This window comes from Leptonychotes weddellii, chromosome 14, assembly GCF_054177405.1.
Source record: "Leptonychotes weddellii isolate Sample4059 chromosome 14, ASM5417740v2, whole genome shotgun sequence".
NCBI lineage: Eukaryota > Metazoa > Chordata > Mammalia > Carnivora > Phocidae > Leptonychotes > Leptonychotes weddellii.
This window is the reverse complement of record NC_138382.1, coordinates 58,786,423-58,807,183: the sequence shown is the minus strand read 5'-3', so window position 1 is coordinate 58,807,183 and position 20,761 is coordinate 58,786,423. Positions and strand designations below refer to the sequence as shown.

General features: G+C 41.5%; 1 protein-coding gene across 6 annotated transcripts in view; it reads left to right on the top strand.

Annotated features, from left to right (window-relative positions):
* ELP1 (elongator acetyltransferase complex subunit 1) overlaps positions 1-20,761 on the top strand; it is a 71,747-nt gene that overhangs the window by 11,116 nt on the left and 39,870 nt on the right. For all 6 annotated transcript variants that reach the window (XM_081803330.1, XM_081803333.1, XM_081803329.1 and 3 more), the window contains 19 exons: positions 1,150-1,246; positions 1,547-1,637; positions 2,666-2,789; positions 3,764-3,857; positions 6,192-6,422; positions 7,439-7,609; positions 8,625-8,724; positions 10,389-10,571; positions 12,806-12,912; positions 13,225-13,328; positions 13,994-14,047; positions 14,131-14,236; positions 15,641-15,756; positions 16,121-16,194; positions 16,933-17,011; positions 17,106-17,185; positions 18,547-18,690; positions 18,800-18,885; positions 19,377-19,525. In XM_081803330.1, coding sequence (XP_081659456.1) covers positions 1,150-1,246; positions 1,547-1,637; positions 2,666-2,789; positions 3,764-3,857; positions 6,192-6,422; positions 7,439-7,609; positions 8,625-8,724; positions 10,389-10,571; positions 12,806-12,912; positions 13,225-13,328; positions 13,994-14,047; positions 14,131-14,236; positions 15,641-15,756; positions 16,121-16,194; positions 16,933-17,011; positions 17,106-17,185; positions 18,547-18,690; positions 18,800-18,885; positions 19,377-19,525 — 2,190 coding nt within the window. The remainder of the gene's footprint in view (positions 1-1,149; positions 1,247-1,546; positions 1,638-2,665; positions 2,790-3,763; positions 3,858-6,191; positions 6,423-7,438; positions 7,610-8,624; positions 8,725-10,388; positions 10,572-12,805; positions 12,913-13,224; positions 13,329-13,993; positions 14,048-14,130; positions 14,237-15,640; positions 15,757-16,120; positions 16,195-16,932; positions 17,012-17,105; positions 17,186-18,546; positions 18,691-18,799; positions 18,886-19,376; positions 19,526-20,761) is intronic.

Below are 20,761 nucleotides of genomic sequence, written 5' to 3'. Positions count from 1 at the left end.
CTATAGGAGTTACTGATAATGGATTAAATGTGGGGTGAGAGAGAAGAATTGAGAATGATCCCAAGATTTGGGCTGAGCAAATGGAAGCATATCATTTATGTTACATGTAGACATTTCCATGAGCTCCATGGGACAGGTGAATCAATAATACATCATCTGTCATTTACATTTTTCTGTCTGCAACGATTTCTGGCCAGCTTCCATGTAATTCGTCTGTCATCTCTTTTTTTTTAAAGATTTTATTTATTTATTTGAGAGAGAGAGAATGAGAGAGAACACATGAGAGGGGGGAGGGTCAGAGGGAGAAGCAGACTCCCTGCCGAGCAGGGAGCCCGATGTGGGACTCGATCCAGGGACTCCAGGATCATGACCTGAGCCGAAGGCAGTCGCTTAACCAACTGAGCCACCCAGGCGCCCCTCGTCTGTCATCTCTTAACCATTCACTAGAGGAGGTTTATGTTCTCCGCCGTAGGGCAGTGTCATTGAGAATAATAGGTCTTGTTAGGCTGCCTGTGTATGCCCTCCCATGCAGACCGTGGCGCTGGAGCCATGCTGCTGCACCCTCTTACTGGAATAGGTGCTCGGGTGGTCCTTTGTTCCCCACCCTGCAGAGTCAGCCCGTCTTCAAGGCCTTCAGGATTGAGATACAGGGGGCGCTGGAGACCTTTCTTCTTCCCATACTGCGGAACGTAGAACTCTTCTGTGTTTTCATCATCGCTGCTGGCTTTACCGCCTCTGGTTTTCCCTGCCTGCCTTCCTCTCGTCTTCTTAAGTCATCTCTGTGCTGTTGTGAAGCTTACACAGTAATCAAAGAACCAGAACTCTACCCTCTTCCATTTAGATAAACAAAACATTTATTTCCTCATCCTACTTACCTGGCAGAATATCCAGATCTACAGCTCTCTTCCTCTGTTGCAGTGCTTGGAGGCCACTTTTTTAATGCCTGAAGACAGATTTTGTTTTGTTCTCTTTTCTTGATGATTTCTGGGTCTAAGAGGCCTTCTAGAAGGGTTCCTGAGGATTCTGTGAAGTTGGTTTTCTAGATAGTTGAAATCTCAAGTAAAAGATTTAACTTTAATAGCCTGGGGCTTGTTTGATTCTGGGCCATTTAAGTCCTCCAGTAACATTTGTGTTCCTTCCCCTCTTTAGTACGAGTCGGCTTTGCCCTGGGATGACCATAGACCACAAGTGACATGGCGTGGTGATGGCCAGTTTTTTGCTGTGAGTGTTGTTTGCCCAGAGACAGGTATGGAAATAAATTGCAGTTAAAAAAAAAGAAATTTTATTTTATGAAGTTCAAGAAAATTTTCTTCCTTTTGCTTTCTAAAATTATACATATAAGGTGCTGCTTTAGACATTAAATGAATTTAGAGCTAAGGACTGCAAGAATTCTTTGAGGTCATCTGGTCCAGCCTCCTACCTGTTGGGTACAAATTCTTAACAAGATTAATCTACTTGGCAGGTTTTATTAATGAGATGTTTGAATAGTTCTGACTTGACAACATTTTAAGTTTGTCTGTTTATTTTAACTCTGCCTGCTACACAGGAGCCCGGAAGGTCAGAGTATGGAACCGAGAGTTTGCTTTGCAGTCAACCAGTGAGCCTGTGGCCGGACTGGGACCAGCTCTGGCTTGGAAGTGAGTGGGAGAAGAAACCTTGTAACTTCTTCCTCGGGGAGTATCTTGGACCTGGGGTAGGGGTTAGGTGTTTCTATAACACAAAAGGATATTAACTTCTCCTCATTTGGCTATAAGCCTGTATCTTTCTCTTTCTAATTTTTCTGAAGTCTGAATTCAGTTTGAATAGTCAATTCAGAGCTTCTTCACAGATGTCATCATTCCAAGGCCCACACATTTTACAGCTTATAGGGTGGGCCTGTAGGAAGCCGTTGGCTGTGACAGAAAGTGGTGCTTACAAGGGAAGTCATAGTCTACACAGCTCTTTGGGGCAGTGGAGCTTTGGTGAAAACTAGGAAAAGGGCTCTCTTCTCGGCACAAGCCACAAGCTCTTTCGCTAGAGGGTTCTGCTTGCCGAGGAACATGCAGGCTGGATTCAGGCTCAGTTTACCTCGTGTCCCGTGTCTGCAGCTGCCCTGAGTAAAGACCGAAGAAATGTCTCCTGTCTCAGGAGCATCTGTTACATGCCAAACCCCTAGGTCTCTGGGTTTTAGACATCATGTTTCCCAGCAGTATTTGAGTGACAATTGAATGACAGAGCAAAGAGAGGTATTTAAATTAGAGACAAATATGAATAAGATGAGGTAATTGGAATGTTTTAAGTAGATTGAGAAGTCTTAAATACCTACCTGAGTGTGGACTAGTTGCTGAAGTCATATACTTGAAGGAGAAATACACTGTTTTTATAGGATATTATACTTGGAATAGTTTTAAAAATTTATTGGTTTATTTAAAAGTCACATTGGTGCAGTCTAAATTTGTAAGTCTTTGTGGGCACATGGAGCCTTTGTGCAAATTAGGAAGAGGCACTCTCTCCTTTGGGCAGGTGTAGTCCACATGAGGCTGAAGTGCTTGCCAAGAGACGTGTGGGGTTTAAACCTTCCTGGGTAGAGACTTTTTGTTGGAAGAGTCATTTCTCTGACTTTCCTCTTGTTCTTAGCCAGCTGGCTGCACTTTCGGATGTCCTAACACTCAGGGTTTGCTTTAAGGCCCTCAGGTAGTTTGATTGCATCTACACAAGAGAAACCCAATCAGCAGGATATTGTGTTTTTTGAGAAAAATGGCCTTCTTCATGGACATTTTACGCTTCCTTTCCTCAAAGATGAGGTTAAGGTAAGTGCCTGAGTTGTTTCACCATGAGACTGAGAGGACTTTCCATAGCTGTAGAGGCTTATATCTGATCCGGGCATGTAAAGAGAAGCTCTGGAGTAGACAGTAATAAAAATATTGGGTTCTTATAAATGAATTTTTTTTGAAAGAGAGATTTTTTTTTTTTTAAGGATCTTTTGCAAAGAAGAAATGGCATTCTTTCTTGCCCTAGGTAAAACACAGATAGAAATAGAAATTCTCCTTTGTATTGTTTATCCGGACAAAAGCATAATGCTTCCAATGGTAGATACTTTTCATTAATAACATTTAAACCTTAAGCCACTTGTGTATCATTAGGATTTTTACTGGAGCAGAAACACCAAATGGTAAGCTTTAATTATGTAAACATACACATAATTTAAAATTATGTTACATGTAAATTAAAACTTGAAGCTAAAAGTTGAGAGAAGAGTTTAATGAACGCCCATGTCCTTTTTACTCACTTTCAACAGATGCCAACATTTTGTAGAGTTTTCGCCCAATCACCACTTTCTAACCTAAACACATGCACATGGTTTTGTTTCCTGGGGTTTTAATTTTAGAAATTGTATTTTTAATACTCATTTCTAACAGGTAAGGAAATATTTTTCTTTATAATACCACAAATCCATTAGCAAACCTTGCAAGATTATTAGTAATTCCTTAGTATTATCTAATACTTAGTCCATGTTCAAATTTCCCTGATTGTCTAAAAATGTCAACTTGTAATTTGGTTAAGTCTTAAATTTTTAAGCATAATGCATTTTTTAAACATCTCCTACATATAATGACATATTACCTAGATTTGTTTAATGATTCCGTAAGTTCATAATTTATAGCCTGGGATCAGCTCAAGTAGTGGATTATTTGGTTTATGGGAGTGGGGAACTCAGCTCTTGTAAAGATTTTGAAGTATGTACATAGGTAAAAGCCAGTGACACGTCTTTTTTCCTTACTAGGTAAATGGCCTGCTCTGGAATGCAGATTCCACTGTGCTTGCAGTTTGGCTGGAAGACCTTCAGAGGGAAGAAAATTGCACTCTAAAAACCTATGGTAAGACTGCACTAGTGTCTCAGCCTTATGCCACATAAAATGTAGTTGAAAGTAGTGGGCTGTGAAGTTGCCTTTCTTCCTCTACGTTGTCCTGTAGTACAATCAGAGATAACTAAGGGGATAGGTAGAGATGAGGGAGTGGTTTGGTTTTGATTATTTATGGAGTTTAGTCATGTATCAGTCAGGGTTCTCTAGACAAATAGAATCAGGGCAGGCTGGCAGGTGGGAAATTCAGTTAAGAGTTGATGTTGCAGTCTTGAGTCTTAAATCTGTAAGGACAGGCCTGCAGTCTGGAAACGCAGGCAGGTTCTGTGTTACATTCTTGAGGAATTCCTTCTCCGGGAAACCTCAGTTTTTGCTCTTAAGGCCACAAGCTCTTTGCATGAGACCCACCCACGTTATGGAGGATAATCTTCTGTATTTAAAGTTAAATGATTGTGAAGGGTAATCACATCTACAAAATACCTTCCAGCAATATCTAGACTAGTGTCTGTTTAAGTAGCTGGACCTCATAGCCTAGCCTAGTTGACATAAAACTAACCATCACAAGTTATCAGTGCTTTCTGTGCATGGATGGTGTTACTACAGGAAGTTAAAGTGCTAGACACAGGAAAACTAGCAGTGAAAGAGAAACGGCATTAGCTACAAGTAAGAATCATCTCTATACCTTTTTATTGTAGATCAGATTGTAAATATGTATTTTCCAGTGTATGTGTAGTCTGTGAAAATATTAGGAAGTAAAGGTGAGAAGAAACAAAAGTTTTTCCATAATTCTGTTGCTCAGTAATGAGCACTGTTAAAATTTTCTTGTCTTCCAGATTTTATGTGTATAAAACAGTATGGCTATGATCTCAGTTTTGTTAAGTATGTGATACAGGTAGATTTATAACATCATAGACATGTTTTCATTTCAGGTACCCATAGGCATCATTTTAAATTGCTATATAATACTCATTTGTGCCACAGCTTATTAAATCTCATGCTGTTAGGCACTTAAAATTTTATAATTTTTCGTATCAGTAGCAATGCACTGAACATTTTTGTTAAATCTTTTTACTTGGTTATTTTTTAAGTGGCTTTCAAACTTTTTAATCAATAGAACTTTTTCTTTAATTGAAATGTTATTTAGAAGGTCGTTTATTTATTCATTCATGACACAGTCCTTCTCAACGCTGGCTGTGCCTTTAAGAAAAAAATGCCATCCAGGCCTCATTTCAGAGTTGGATTCAGCGTGTTAGAATGGGGACTATACATCAGTGCTGAATTGAAAAAATAAAAAAGCTCCCAGGTGATTGTTAACGTGCAGCCAGAGGAGCGAACCTCTGATTAGGCAGGGTGGCAGGGGCTGGCACTGTGATATGCTTGGGATAAAAGTGTGGCGCAAGAACAGCCCCATCGTCTGTCCTCACAGAGCAAGTACATGGTCTATCCTAGCAACTTACAGCTAGGTAGAAGTGTTCTAATAAAGGTTGGTTTCAACACGATTAGGTCTTTTTCCCCCAGCTTTATTGAGCTACAACACTACGTAAGCTTAAGATGTACACTGGGATGATTTGATACACGTGTATATTGTGACATGTTTACCACAGTGAAGTTGGTTAACATCCTTCACTTCACATAATTCCCAGTTTGGTTAATATGGTGAGAACATTTAAGACCTACTCTCATAGCAACTTTCAAGTGCACCACACAGGTTGTTAACTGTAGTCACCATGCTGTTTATCAGATCCCCGGAACTTGCACTCAAAGTTTGTGCTCCTTGACCAACATCTCCCCCATTTCCCCCCCGCCCCAGGATTAGGTCTTATTCTTTTAACAGGTGTTGGAAGGAACAGTTGCCGATACAGGATAAGTAGTGATTTTCCTTGGAGAGCTGAGTCATGCTTAATACCAGATGGCCTGGGACAGAACTGTAGGGAAAGCTCCTGGGGGAAAAGAATCAGCATCTTAAGCCTAATACAGCATAGTGATGCTAATCTCATGCTCTCGGATTGAGTGTTTTAATACTTTTCATCTAATTGCCTAATTTTCTTCTTTCTAAATCTTTATGAAAAAACAACTCACTAAAGCACTGTTGTCCTAGTAATTTTCAGTCCTCATGATCCTAAAGTTTGAAAGTAGAGACAACCTTAACATGTGTGCTTCTGGCCTTTGTTCATCCCCATGGAAAACTACTTCTTGACTAATATTATTGTTAATATTTTTATTTGGATGAAGAGGTTGAGCAGGAAGGGTCATTTGAAAGAGAAACAATTGCCCCCATCCCCATCCAGCAGATGATGGGAGGTCTGGTCGTCTGGCCTCTGACGGCCCTCCTTGCGTTTCCCCTTGCAGTGCAGCTCTGGACTGTGGGCAACTATCACTGGTATCTCAAGCAGAGTCTGCCCTTCAGCACCTGCGGGAAGAGCAAGCTCGTGTCTCTGATGTGGGACCTGGTGACCCCGTCCCGGCTGCACGTTCTCTGTCAGGGCTGGCATTACCTCTGCTATGACTGGCGCTGGACGACTGACCGGAGCTCGGGAGAGAGTTCCAGTGACCTGGCAAACGTGGCTGTCATTGATGGAAGTAAGGAGCTGGGAAGCGTGTCCGTGAGCCTGTGCCTGCGGATGTGGTGGTTTGACTAAAACTGGGGAATTTTGATTTGTGTGTGCGTTGGTGGTTTCGTTTATTTTTACTTATTTCCTGTTTTGTTTTGAGTGGATGGGGATGCCCTTAGTGGGGCATGTACTCTCCTGAGAACCATAGTCCTTCCTCCTCACCCCTACCCCTGCCCACCCCAATTCCATCCATAGTCTTCACGAATTTACTTGTCTGGCATTTGAAGACGTTGAAAATTTTGACCCCAGGTATGGAAGAAGATAGCAGTGTCTTGTGGTGTTGGGTGTGCTAGCCTTACCTTTTTGCCCTGCCGTAGATTTACATTGACCCTTGCACACCCCCAACTAGGTTGCTTTGCTTTTTGATATAATACTTGTCATTTATATAATCTCTCCAATATGTTCAAGTCACAGACATCTGTCTAGTGTGAGGATTGGTTGGTGTTTTTTGTTTGATGAGGGGGAGGGAATTGGGACAAGAAATAGTCATCTGAAAAGACAGTTTACTTAATGCTGGTAACATAAAGAAAAACTTGTTTCTAATTTTGTTCTGTGTAGTAGTCCTAATACTGATTTTACAATCATATGTTCTGTCCAGAGGACTTAATCAGATATGTCATATTACTAAAAACATGCATAGGGATGTGGTTTAATGATTTTTAAGGGAATCATTCCCTTGGTTCAGTCTGACTTGGTTGCTGGCCTTGGTTTCAAGCTAGAACCCTTGGCCTTGTTGCCCTTGTTCGCAGGAGTTGGACTGCTCTGGGCCTGGAGGTGACAGTAGCCAGATACAGAGCCCTGACACTTAATTTTCCCTGTATATTGTGTTTAAGCTTATTTATAATAAAAAACCACCAAACATTTTTAGGAATTGCTGTATATTTTCTACCCCCATTATTAGTTAGTGGTACTGTGCTGTCAGATGCTTCATTTTACAAATTAAGCATCCAAGTGTCTAATCTCCTCTCTCCCTCTCCTACGCAGACAGGGTATTGGTGACAGTCTTCCGACAGAGTGTGGTTCCACCTCCCATGTGCACCTATCGACTGCTGCTCCCACACCCTGCAAATCAAGTCATGTTCTCTGCACACCCCCAAAAGAGTAATGACCTTGCAGTCCTAGACGCCAGTAACCAGATTTCTGTTTATAAATGTGGTATGTTCAAAAACTTGGTTCAGGATGTTCTGAACCAAGTCCCTCCTGCACAAAATCAAGTGATAGTGTGGTGTTGCCTTAGCTCCAGTGTTTCTAAAAACTTTGAAGTTTGTAATTAATATCATTATCATGATGATATATAATTGATTTGTGGGATTTTTTGGGATGGGAGGGGGTCTAATCCCACTGTGGCTCATAAGAGCAATTCCTTTTGCTTATTAAACTTAAAGTGTCAGTGATTTAAGAATAACATTCACCCTGGAAGTAGCTAGTATTTTTTTTTTTTTAAAGATTTTATTTATCTTTTGACACAGAGAGACACAGCGAGAGAGGAAACACAAGCAGGGGGAGAGGGAGAAGCAGGCTTCCCGCTGAGCCAGGAGCCCGATGCGGGACTTGATCCCAGGACCCTGAGATCATGACCTGAGCTGAAGGCAGACGCTTAACGACTGAGCCACCCAGGCGCCCCAGTAGCATAGTATCTTACTGGGTCTTTAACGTGGTTTACAGTTCTCATTGCCTTTGCACATATTTCCAGTTGATCTCACAGCTTTCCTAGGAGCGGCATCAGATCTGGTGTTTTTCTGTTCTGTAGACGAAGGAAGAGAATGCCAGGGTGTTTGCAGTTTGCTTAAACAAGAGTGGACGAGGATCTCAGCTTAGGTGTTCTAGCTTCTAATCCAGTTGTCCTTCCACCGTCCCATTTCTGTCAGTTGCTGGTTGCTTTCCTGATGTCCAGGAGAAGCTGAAATGTGTTTTTATTTGTGAGTTCTATGAACATGTTGTAAATTATACTGGCACATGATACTGGCAGCCTTGTTTTCAAATCGTCCTGAATTCTCAGCCTGAAAGGCAGACAGATTTAAGAAAGAGGTTGAGATGTGGTTGTTTCTGATTGCTTTATATCTAAAGTGGATTACCTTCTAGAACCCACTAAATGCAGAATTCAGTACCCTTAATATCAGGGAAAATGTGTGTAGTTTACTATGATAGTAACTGCATTTTTGTGTTCTAGGTGATAGTCCAAGTGTGGACCCTACAGTGAAGCTGGGAGCTGTAGGTGGAAATGGATTTAAAGTTTCTCTTAGAACACCTCATCTGGAAAAGAGATACAAGTAGGTTGTTCTTGATTACCTTGGGCCTCCAGGAACAGCATTGAGGCCTAAATTCAGCCAGCTCTTCCTGTTCTGTGCCTGTTGCTGAGTGGGACAAGGAGTAGATGCAGTGCCTAGCCCAGGTTTTTCAGGCTGCTGCGGAAGTCAGTTACCGGTACATCTGAATGCCATGTGCTGGTGGGTGGCCATGGAGCCAGGCTGGTAGCTGGCTTAGAACCCATTTCCTCCAACAGCCCTTGGTTTTCCAGGAAAGACCACGTGGGAAAGGTGGAGATGAGGATGATAGGACCAAGCTGCGTTTGCTTACGTACATGAGGGGGTCTGTGTTGTTCACACATGGCTGACTGAATGCGGTCTCTGTCTTTGTCGCATCCACACTCCACAACTTCAGGTTGCTGCGTTTTGAGTCTCTCAGGTTGGAAATCAGAATGTGTTTTCCCATTGAAAGGATATTATAAACGGTTGGGTATAAATGAGTACCTCAGGCACATGATAAGTATTGTAAAATGACCCTGAAGCTAATTATTAATTCTAATACCATTTCTGTGAGAATCCAGGATTTGATTCTATTCTACTTGATAAGCACATGTTCGTAATTATTGAACTCTGCCTCCTGAGAGCATTTATTTATAAATTAATAGGGACAGTAAACTGACTAAAATAAGTGAATTTCATAAGTAATATGTTTCTTAAATATATGCACTATGTTCAATGAATGTGTATAAGTTTTTAACCTGTGTATGATTTGGGGGCTGTCTGTATAATGCTTAGCCGTTTTCAAAGAACATTTATGTGGGTTATTTCATTTCACAGAATTGAACCCACTAGAGGACAGACTTAAGGCAAACTAGGAAGCATGAAGCAATTTAGTATATAATTTAATTTTTAAAAAATTGAGAGAAGTATAGCTCTCAGTCATTTAGGAGATTTCATGAAGGACATGAATACCTATCTTGATCTTTGAAGAAGAGATCAGGTTAGGACCGGCAGAGACGGACTGGGAGTGTTGGCTGTGGTTGACAGGACGTGTCAGTGGGAACCAGAGGTGGGAATGCCCCGATGTGGGGAAGAACGCAGTGGAGGGGCTGAGACCAGGGAGAGCTGTTCGAGTAGGAAGATCAGGGTAGTGACACAGCTTCTTCAGTGCGTGCGGAGGATTTGCCTCTTAAGCTAAAAGGCAGGAGAAGTAGCCATTGTGGGTTCCTGCCTGAGTTGGCAAAAACGTGCTGTCCCCTGATGTGTTAATGCTACAGGAGGCAGGTGTTAGAGGCCAAAGAAACCGTCTCTGAAGCTAATTAGTCATTTTAATGTGAAATGCTTAAAAATGACCCACTCTGCCAAGACCCACATATCTGCTGGAGTCTGGTTTGAATGCTGATAAGTGGTGACAGTGGAAAACCTCTGGGGTTTGTTACTGTAGGGCCTGGGGCAAGTGATTTTCTTGTGTAGTCAGTTTCCTGAAGTGTTCTCTTCAAATCTAAAGATCTCAGAATATAAGAAACCTAAATATTAAATAGAAGAACATTCTGGCATTACCTCAGGTTTTGTCCCTCCAAATAATTAGGAACTGACTCTATACAAGGTGGTTCATTCTTCATTTAAGAAAATCTCAGTGATATTAGGGCTTTATTCATGTCTTGGATATTCTTCAATATTTAAAACAGAATTCAGTTTGAGAATGGTGAAGGTCAAGAAGTAAACCCACTGAAGCTCAGCCTTCTCACCTGGATTCAGGAAGACGTTTTCCTGGCTGTAAGTCACAGTCACTCCAGCGCACAGTCTGTCATTCACCATCTGACTGTGGCCCCTTCTGAGACGGATGATGAGCACGGACAGCTCAATATTAGGTATTGCGACGCTTCCCTGCATTCCGTGTGCTCATAAGCCGATTGAATTACACTTTTGTCTTTTCTGGGTATAGGACTCTTTTGACTTCTACTGAGCAAGGTTGAGGGCAGTAGCTGCTTTGTTAAACACACTTAGCAAGAGCGTTAAGTGTAGTTTTGAGTCACGTCAAAATACAGACCTAAAAATGCATCAAGAGGTGGTGGAACATAGGACAAATACTAATAGATGGGGCAAAACATTTTGAAGATGTGTTACAATTTTTAATTCAGCATATACTTACATTCCAGCAGGGTAATTGTTAGCCCAAGAGAATTAGCCACTGTGGTCACCCTTGTTAGTTACTAAAATCAATGATAAGGTCTGTGTACATGCATTTCATTGGATGTGGTGACTTCAAAATGCTGCTTTTGGCTTCTCTTTGTTCTGTTTGGCGCTTGACTACATGTACTACTAGACAGTCGTCTCTGTTTCTCTTTGCTAAAATTTCACTGCTCCCTGGCCCTGAGTTTTGCTTTGATTCCGGACTGCATGTTTGTCACAGGTGTCAGATAATGGATGCGGTTTTCTGTAGTGTCTCTAACTCAAGCCCCGTTGTGCAGTAGATGGCATTGCGTGGACAGCTCTGAGAAGTCCTCAGACTTCCGATGTCAAAACTTGGCACATTAAACATAAGCTGATATTAATCCTCACACTCATTTGTAGTTAAGGGTTTCCTCGTTAGATTTCAATTCTGAAAACCCTTGCTGCAAAATTAGGAACTTTTCTTCATGGTATACACAAAACATATTCTAGTGTAGTTGTTAACTCCTAATCTTTGACTCATAGTGCTTCATGTTTTTACAAAGCTTTTGTGAATATCCAGATGGTTACAGGAGATGTTCTAGCTATATGCAACACTCAGTTAACCAGGAGCTTACTTTTAAAAAGTAGAGCGAATGGAGGGGTGAAGATGGGTGAAACAGGTGATGGGGATTAAAGAGTGTACTTGTCATGATGAGCCCCGGCTGATGTCTGGAAGTTCTGAATCACTCTGTTATACACCTGAAACTAATACAACACTGATACCTACACTAGAAATAAAATAAAAACTTAATTAAAAAAATAATAAAAAGCAGAGCAATTTACATTAGAAATACCTAAATTGTACACATTTCTGCTTCTCCGAATTTGAAATTCTTTACCATCAGCTTGCAGGAAAAAAGGCTAGATCATCTCACTTGCTGTAAAGGAAATGAGAAGTCATTTAAAATACATTTCTGCTTTGACTTTTGTTTCTCAAAAAAAGGCTGTTTTGTTCATATAAAATATTAATGTCTTTAGGGAATATAAAGTCCCTCAGTCAGCTTATAGCTTTTAATACCTTACATTTATAACAGCTTAAGTTTTGTAAAAGGTACTCTTTTCAATGCTTTCTCTATGGTAACTCACTTCTTTCTCACGCTGCCTCTTTGAAGTATGTATTATTAGCGTTCTTGTGTTCTAGCTGAGACCACTAAGGCACAGAGCGGTTCAGTAACTTGCCTGGCATCATGCAGGTAGAGCCTCGATCCAGTCCCAGCCAGTCTCACTCTGGAGTCTGTTCTCTTAACCTATTCGCAGATCATTTATCCTCACAAAATTTGGGGCATTTTGAGTTTTTTGTGTATTGGCTAAAAACTCTTTGAATAAATACTAGCATTGGCAACATTTGCTTTTATTGCTACCTCTTCCACTTCTTTTAAGACACGTCTACTCTCTTCATTGACCCAGGAAAAAATATGACAGTAACAGATTCCCCTCTTCTCAATTAATGAAGACCCACAGATTTCCATGAATGAATATGATAGCAGTAAGAGATACTGAGTATGCTCATTTTCCTGCAGACTCACTGCTTTATTTACTGCAGTATATATTTTAAGGAGACAGAAATGATACCATGCATGTCTAAGGAAGGCAATAAGTTGTTATAAGTTGTATTAAGTTGCTGCCAGAATGCGAGTGATGACCTCACAGCTTAGACACCTAGCTTATTGGCATTATGGAAAACATTGTCATGTGACAGATCGTTACTTTGGCCTTCTGCTGGAAATATTTATCAGTGTGTATATGTGTGTGTGTGTGCATGTGTATGTATGTAGTATGTATATATTGTATTGAAATAGGCAGTGTAGCCCAAAGGGAAATTGTTTATTTCTTTACCTGTTTCTGCAAAATCAGTGAAATGCTACTACTTTTCTTTTTTTAATTTTGTCAGTTCATCTGTGATAGTGGATGGAGTCATAATCAGTCTGTGTTGCAATTCCAAGACCAAGTCAGTAGCATTGCAGCTGGCTGGTGGCCAGATACTTAAGTACTTTTGGGGTGAGTATCAGAATTTTCGGAAAACATGTTTATGACTTACATAAATGTTTAATTCTTGAGGATGTGCACTTAAGAGTTTCTTGTCAATGCTACATTGACAGTTAGGTCTTTTAACTGTCCTGGAAAACCCTAAGCTGTAGAGTGGAATTGGCAGGTGTATTCTGTAATGGACCAGAGTGTTTTAATGAGTTTCCAAAATATATTTGGAAAGTGATCCCAATTGCATGTTAAGTGTCTCAGCAAGTCTTGATGTGACAGTGTTTTACAGTGAGCATACCAGCTTTTTGTAAACCTCATCTGCCAATCCTGCAGAGTCACCCTCTCTGGCTGTTGAACCATGGAAGAACCCCAGTGGATTTCCTGTTCGGTTTCCTTATGCATGCACACAGACTGAATTGGCCATGATTGGAGGAGAGGTAAGTGAACAGGAAACTTTACACTTAGAACAGTGGCCCAGGAATTGCTGGCATTAGGTAAAAAAATATGGGCTTTGGAGGTAGACTTGAGTCTCCACTTAATCTCAGGGCAACAGTGAGAAATTTCGGAGCCTCAGTTCTTCATCTATGAAGTGGGATTAAGAGATTGTCCGGCATGTATGTAGTAGTTAGTTGATTCCTTTCCTTGGAGGTATAAATTAAAAGATAGAAAAATGCAGTTAGCAGACTTTTGGTCCATGTTGTACAGATCATCAGTTTTATTTAAATGCCATTTGGGGACAGCAAAAATGTAATCTCAAAAATAGTGTTCAGGAGGTTGCCATTCATCAAATATTGGAATGTCTGTAATTGTGGTGGGTGGTAGGATACAGCAGTTACAGAACAAAAGAGCTGACTAATCCCTGCTCTTAATATAGATATGATGATCCCCTCTGATAGAATGAAGGAAATGAACAGGGTGTGGTGGAAGAGTGTTGAGGTGTTTGGCTACTGAGAGGATGGTAGCTATGAGGATGGGTGTCTGTATTCAGTCTTGACATGGACTTAGATATGAAACCACAGGGCAGTAGAACTATGTGATAGAAAAATTAGGTTTGACCAGTTTGGTTAGAATGGTTTGTAATTTCAGTTTTGTTTCTTTGCAGGAATGTGTCCTTGGTCTGAGCGACAGGTGTCGTTTTTTCATCAATGACACTGAGGTAACAAGGCTTGTTTTGGGCAGGATACTTTTCAGTGTTGCCTCCAAGTAATAAAGCTAACTTTCCCCTTTGCCTTGTTGTAGGTTGCTTCGAATATTACATCATTTGCAGTATATGGTGAATTTTTGTTGTTGACAACCCATTCCCATACCTGCCAGTGTTTTTGCTTGAGAGATGCTTCATTGAACAGTAAGTGTTCAGTATAGTAGAAAATAGTCCCTCTTCTATTATCTTTTGTCCTTTGAAGTCTTGATGACTTTAAAGTTCACCACCTCCTTTGGCTTTTTATCATAGAGTCCTAGATATAGCTTCTCAACTGATTCAGAAAACACAGGGAGGATGCAGTGTCTCTACTTATTAGCACTATCAGTACAGTATAATCACATCAGTGAAAGATTCCCAGTTTCCACGTTAGAAGCAAAGATAGTAACTAGAGTTTTCTAGAATAAGGAAAAGTCCAAGACTTTTCCTTTCTTTTAGGGGTGCCTGGGTGGCTCAGTCGGTTAAGCGTCTGCCTTCAGCTCAGGTCGTGATGCCTTCAGCTCAGGTCATGATCCCGGAGTCCTGGGATCGAGCCCCCATCGGGCTCCCTGCTCAATGGGGAGCCTGCTTCTCCCTCTCCCGCTCCCCCTGCTTGTGCTCTCTGTCAAATAAATAAAATCTTTAAAAAAAAAAAAAAAAAGAAAGAAATCCTTTAGAGTTCATGTACTTAGCCCCTAATCACAACACAATATCTCAGTTCAGTGTTCTTCACGGGTTAGCAAAGACTTCCAGACAATGTCCTTCCTGGAGCAGAACATTGTGAAATTCAACAGAATTTTTCAGGATTATGTAACAATGCAGTATTTTACCTTGGGTTACCTTGCAGATACAAACTGGCTCTAACTTCTTTGTAATCTTCCTTTGCTCACTATGACCACACTCCATTGTAGATCTGAAATACTCCATCTTGTGGTTTATAGGAAACTGTGTCCATTTCTCCTTCAATTCCATGTGTCCCCTCCCCCCACTGTGTGTGTGTGTGTGTGTATTTTCCTTATTCTAGAAAACTCTAGTTACTATCTTTGCTTCTAACGTGGAAACTGGGAATCTTTCACTGATGTGATTATACTGTACTGATAGTGCTAATAAGTAGAGACACTGCATCCTCCCTGTGTTTTCTGAATCAGCTGAGAAGCTATATATGTGAATATGCATGGGCTCTGTGAGAGAGGGCAAGTTCTAGGGATGAGAAAGATTACTAATCTTAAGGTTGAGTGGGAGAACAAAGGGGTGTCGTTGTTAATTGCTTTCTTCTATTCTGTTTTGTTTTAATCTTTTTTTTTTTTAAGATTTGATTTATTGGAGAGAGAGAGCACAAGCGGAGGGGAGGGGCAAAGGGAGAGGGAGAAGCAGGCTCCCCGCGGAGCAGGGAGCTCGGTCCCAGGACCTTGGGATCATGACCTGAGCCGAAGGCAGACGCTTAACTGACTGAGCCACCCAGGCGACCCTGCTTTCTTCTATTTTGGATCATATGTTCAGTTTTGACCTCAGTTAATGGCAAGTGTCTTATCATGACAGTGATTCTTATGGCTTAGCCAGTGGTGTCTTTAGCATTACATGCAGGTCTGAGCATCAGCCATCTGTCTAAAGGGGAGTCTCTGCGGAAGGTGGAGAGGGGTTCACGTATTGTCACCGTTGTTCCCCAGGACACAAAGCTTATATTACAGGTAAGCTGATTTTTCAGGCTATGTTTCTGATTGTCGTTAGGCTGTCAATACAAAACAATTCTTGCGGATTGTATTTTAGGCCTTCTTATCATTTGTAGCAGTTTATTATAAGCCATTCCTTGCTAGGTTCTCCATTAGCTTTATACAAAGGAGTGCTCATACAGGCTGTGCCCAGCAAGGCTGGAAGGGCAGCTTCTCTGGGAAATCAAAATAAGTACTGAGCACAGCTAGATTCTGCTGGAAGTGTGCTCATTTTACAGGATCATGGTAGTTCTCTGTGAAGAGTTGAGTTAGGTGAAGTTGTGTATCCTGGGTATTTAAATTTTTTCTATTTAATTAAAAACATTGTTCTGATTTATTTAAGATGCCAAGGGGAAACTTAGAAGTTGTTCATCATCAAGCTCTGGTTTTAGCTCAGATTCGGAAGTGGCTGGACAAGTAAGAACCATGTATATGACTAGTTTGCTTGTTGTTATGACTTATATGTGAAGATAGTAAGTATTCTATTAAAGTTTTTAAAACTTAGAAGTACGGAAAACCTGTATTACACATGTCTTCAATCAGATTCTCAGAGGCTTTTTTTCCTCCTACACTTTGATTTTAATAATTACCTAGTCTGGTAAATATTCTTAGTAGAAAGAATCATGAAACGCATCATACAAGACAGGGTTTCCTAGCCTGAGGGGATCCATATAGGTTTTAGATGCTCTGTGAACCCAGGGAAATTGCACCAGACTGTGTCTGTGTGTATTTATTCGGGCAGAAGGCCTAAGGCTTTTGGCAGATGTACAGAGGAGCCTGTGACCCAAAAATGCCTGAGCCACTGTTGTGAAGGAAATGGTCCATTGTCAGTTTATTTTGGGGAAACTTTGTCTTTATTAGCATTTTGTTAAAGAGAAAGTAGACCTAAGTTCGGTGATGATTTTTGGTCATGTGTATGTGGGGGTATAGTCCTCAGACTGCCATGGTGACTAAGTTCCGTCTTTTACGAAGGCAAGCGAATCTGGTACCTGATTTTTCATTCTGTGAGTTGAGAGTAGAAATCCAGTAGTAGTTGTTTGGCATTTGGACTATAATCTAATTATAACTGGTTTATATCATAATAATGGTGTTGGATCCAGGGAGTTTAGTTTTTGTAAAATGACCTTTCCATCCATTCTCTCTGCCTCTTCACAGACTGATGTTTAAGGAAGCATTTGAATGCATGAGGAAACTGAGAATTAATCTCAATCTGATTCATGACCACAACCCTAAGGTAACTTTCTAAATCTGATACTAACTCTAGCTTACCTTAGACTTGATCCTATGTGATTGGAACTAAAATTTTTTGTCCTTTTTTTTTTGGGTAGGTGTTTCTTGAAAATGTGGAAACCTTCGTAAGACAGATAGATTCTGTAAATCATATTAATTTGTTTTTCACAGAATTGAAGTAAGTATTTTGAATAATTCCTGAGTATCATATCCATAATTTATCTAGTTTAGGAAATCAAACAGATAAATAGCTAAAGGAGAAAAATTAACTTTGTGTTTGGTATTTTTTTTATCACTATAATTCTCAGATGCCACCTGTAATAGATTTTTGCCCTTTTCTCTTCTTTTTAAAAACAGCCTATTTAAAACTAAGACTTGAAAACATGTCATTTAGAATTATAATTGACTATTTCTAAGTGTATATATAAGACTATTTGTCTTAGGAAATTGAAATCAAATGGTATGTTTTTCTGCAATGACTTTTTTCCAACTTAAGAAAACATTTTAAACATATAAGAAAAGCCGTCCAGTTGGCATCCTGTACCACCATCTAGACTCTCTAGTATATATTTTCCTATATTTGCTTTGTCACGATGTACCATCTATCCATCCATCATTCATCTTTTTTTTTTAAGATTTTATTTATTCATTAGAGACAGAGATACAGAGAGAGAGAGTATGAGCAGGGGGAGAGGCAGAGGCAGAGGGAGAGGGAGAAGCAGGCTCCCCGCTGAGCCAGGAGCCAGATGTGGGGCTCGATCCCAGGACCCCAGGATCATGACCTGAGCCGAAGGCAGCCGCTTAACCATCTGAGCCACCTAGGCGCCCCTCCGTTCGTCTTTTTTAAGGCAAATTTTCAGTTAATTGTAGCCTTCAGTCCACTTTATGTCTCAGTGTTTCACTTCGTAGAACGCTGACTAGAGTGCATTCTCTGTGGGTCAGATTCACATGTGGTGAAATGCATAAATCGTAAATGCACTATTCAGTGAGTTCTGACCAATGTGTAACCCAGACCTCTACTGAGGTAGAGAACATTTCCTTCACCTCAGAAAGTTCCTCCAAACCTCATGTCAGTCCGTCCTGTCCGCACTCCCTAGGCAACCACTGTTGTGAGTTTTTTACCATAGAGGAGTTTTGCCTGTTGAACTTGAAGCGGAAGCGTGTAGTGTTTACTGCTCTCACTCAGCATATTACCTTGAGACACTTTACTGGCATCACCAGTTCCTTCATGTTTACCCCTCAGTTGTGTGCCCTAGTGCAGATATGCTACAATTTGTTTATCTGTTCCCTTGGAGTTGGACACCTGTCTGCACCCAGTTTGGGGCTAATATGAATAAAACATCTGTAACATCACTGGATGAGTCTTACATGAAAATGTTTTCATTTCTCAGTTCGTTTCTTCATTTTTCACCTTATGTGAATATGATGAATCTGTTGTCCAAAAGCCATTTTTATTCCCTCCTCAGCCTGCTGGGTATATGTTCATCATTTGGTAGCTGGGACACGCGTTCAGTAAGTGACCTCTTAACTTGTTCTTAGGGAAGAGGATGTTACAAAGACCATGTATCCTCCACCAGTTACCAGCACTAGCACTGTCCAGCCGTGCAAGGATCCTGATGGGAAAAAAGTAGACCTTGTCTGTGACGCTCTGAGAGCAGCCATGGAGAGCATAAACCCCCACAAGTATGTGCGCTGTCATTAGTTGGCATCTTTTGAGTCACCGAAGTGTACTCTTGTCCTTACTCAGCTTGTTCATCCTTCTCATTCTGGGGTTCTCCACTTACCACCGCAGGTACTGCCTGTCCATACTCACCTCTCACGTGAAGAAAACAGCCCCAGAGCTGGAGATAGTGCTGCAGAAGGTACACGAGCTTCAAGGTAGAGACCCGTCCACAGACAGTGTGTCACCAGCCTTCCAGGCTTCTGGGGAGCTCACTGACCACGATCAGTGCCCCATCACACAGTGTGGGGCTTTTGGGTTGCCATTTTAAGACCTGTGTCCTTTTTTTTTTTTTTTTTTTTTTTTAAAGATTTTATTTATTTATTCATGAGAGACAGAGAGAGAGAGAGAGAGAAGCAGAGGGAGAAGCAGGCTCCCAAGGAGCAGGGAGCCCGATGTGGGACTCGATCCCAGGACCCTGGGATCATGACCTGAGCCGAAGGCAGACGCTTAACCATCTGAGCCACCCAGGCGCCCCCTGTGTCCTTTTTTTTGAGCACTGCGCTACAAAACATGTACAGAAGAAGTCCTATGGCATCCAGTTCTGTCAAGAAAATCACTTACTTTGTCTTTTTGGTTGTGTTGCTAGAGACGTCGGTTTTTTCCCCCAAACGGCTTTGTTGTGTTTTGTTTTCTTACACACTGACAGGCAGTACTCCACCTGTTCCTGATGCTGTGAGTGCTGAAGAGGCCCTGAAGTATCTACTGCTTCTGGTAGATGTTAATGAGTTATATGATCATTCTCTCGGGACCTATGACTTTGATTTGGTCCTCATGGTAGCTGAGAAGTCACAGAAGGTAGGTGCAGTCGCTACTTTAACGGCCTTTCGGGTCTTGCTTCTGTGGTCATGGCAGTATGAAACCCTGTCCCCGGCAGCGCTGGGTCTTGCTGACATGAATATAGCGAGTACAGGCCTGGGGGCAGGGCTGGGCGTTTCCCGGACGCCTGCCTCTAAGCCCCATCTCTGTCAGAGTTCAGGGCTGATCAAAGTGTTTGGAATGCCAGGTGGAACAAGTGAAATCAAGTTACTTGGTTATTTGTAAGATTATGGTCATGTGTGTGAATGAACTCCCCTCTTGTAAAGGAAATAGAGCAAATGATTCAGATTCCCGTCCAGTTCCTTGTTATGGGGCTGGAAAGTGGGAACACGGAGAATAGGAAGGCTTGGGGCCTCTCGTCCCACCTTAGCATGCTGCAGTTGGAAAGTTTGGGCGCCCCTGATCTGGTCTAGTTTCTGCAGCCTTAGTTTCATCCTGTCATCCCTCTCCTTGCTCTTGCCAGAGTGATCTTTCCAAAAACAAAATTTTGATCCTTCATTCTTTTACTTAAAATCCTTCATGGGCTCTCCATTGCCCCTAGGATAAAGTTCAGAAGCCATCATATTGCTTAAGCCCCTGCCCCCAGGATGTGGTCTCTGTGTATCTGTCTGTGCTTGTCTCTTGATACTGTTCCTTTTGCTCAGCCTGTAGTGGTTTTGTACCCCGCCCCCCGCCAGCCGCCACACCCCCTCACCCCCTCTGCAGCTGGCGCTACTTCTGCTTCCCTTCACCACTCTCCACCTCTCCATTCGCCAAGCTAATTATCACTCGTCTAAGGCAAAGGAGGCCAAGGTAGCCTCTTGCCAGTGCTCCATTCTTGCCTCCCTGCCCGCCACGTGGGGACTGGGTGAAGTGGGCCACATAGTGCTTCCACTGCACCCAGTGCCTACCCCTGCATATCATTCTAGCTCCTCTTCTAGGCGGTAGGTCTCCCGGGGGTAAGGCTTGGTTGTATTTTTTATACATAGCAAATTCTTACTAAGTGTTTGTTGATTGAACACTTTGGCCTGTAGTTCTCTATATTACATGCCTGAGTATTTAATTATTTTTTCCTTTGGGCTTTCTTTTTTTTCTAGATTGTTCTTATGTGTATTTATCCTGTCTGCTCAGTGAAACTGTATTAAGAACAGGGAGCATCTGTTCTTTAGAAAGAAAACAATTTCCGGGGCGTGGCACAGAGCTGCAGACAATTAGTGCTAATAAAATCTTAGTTGG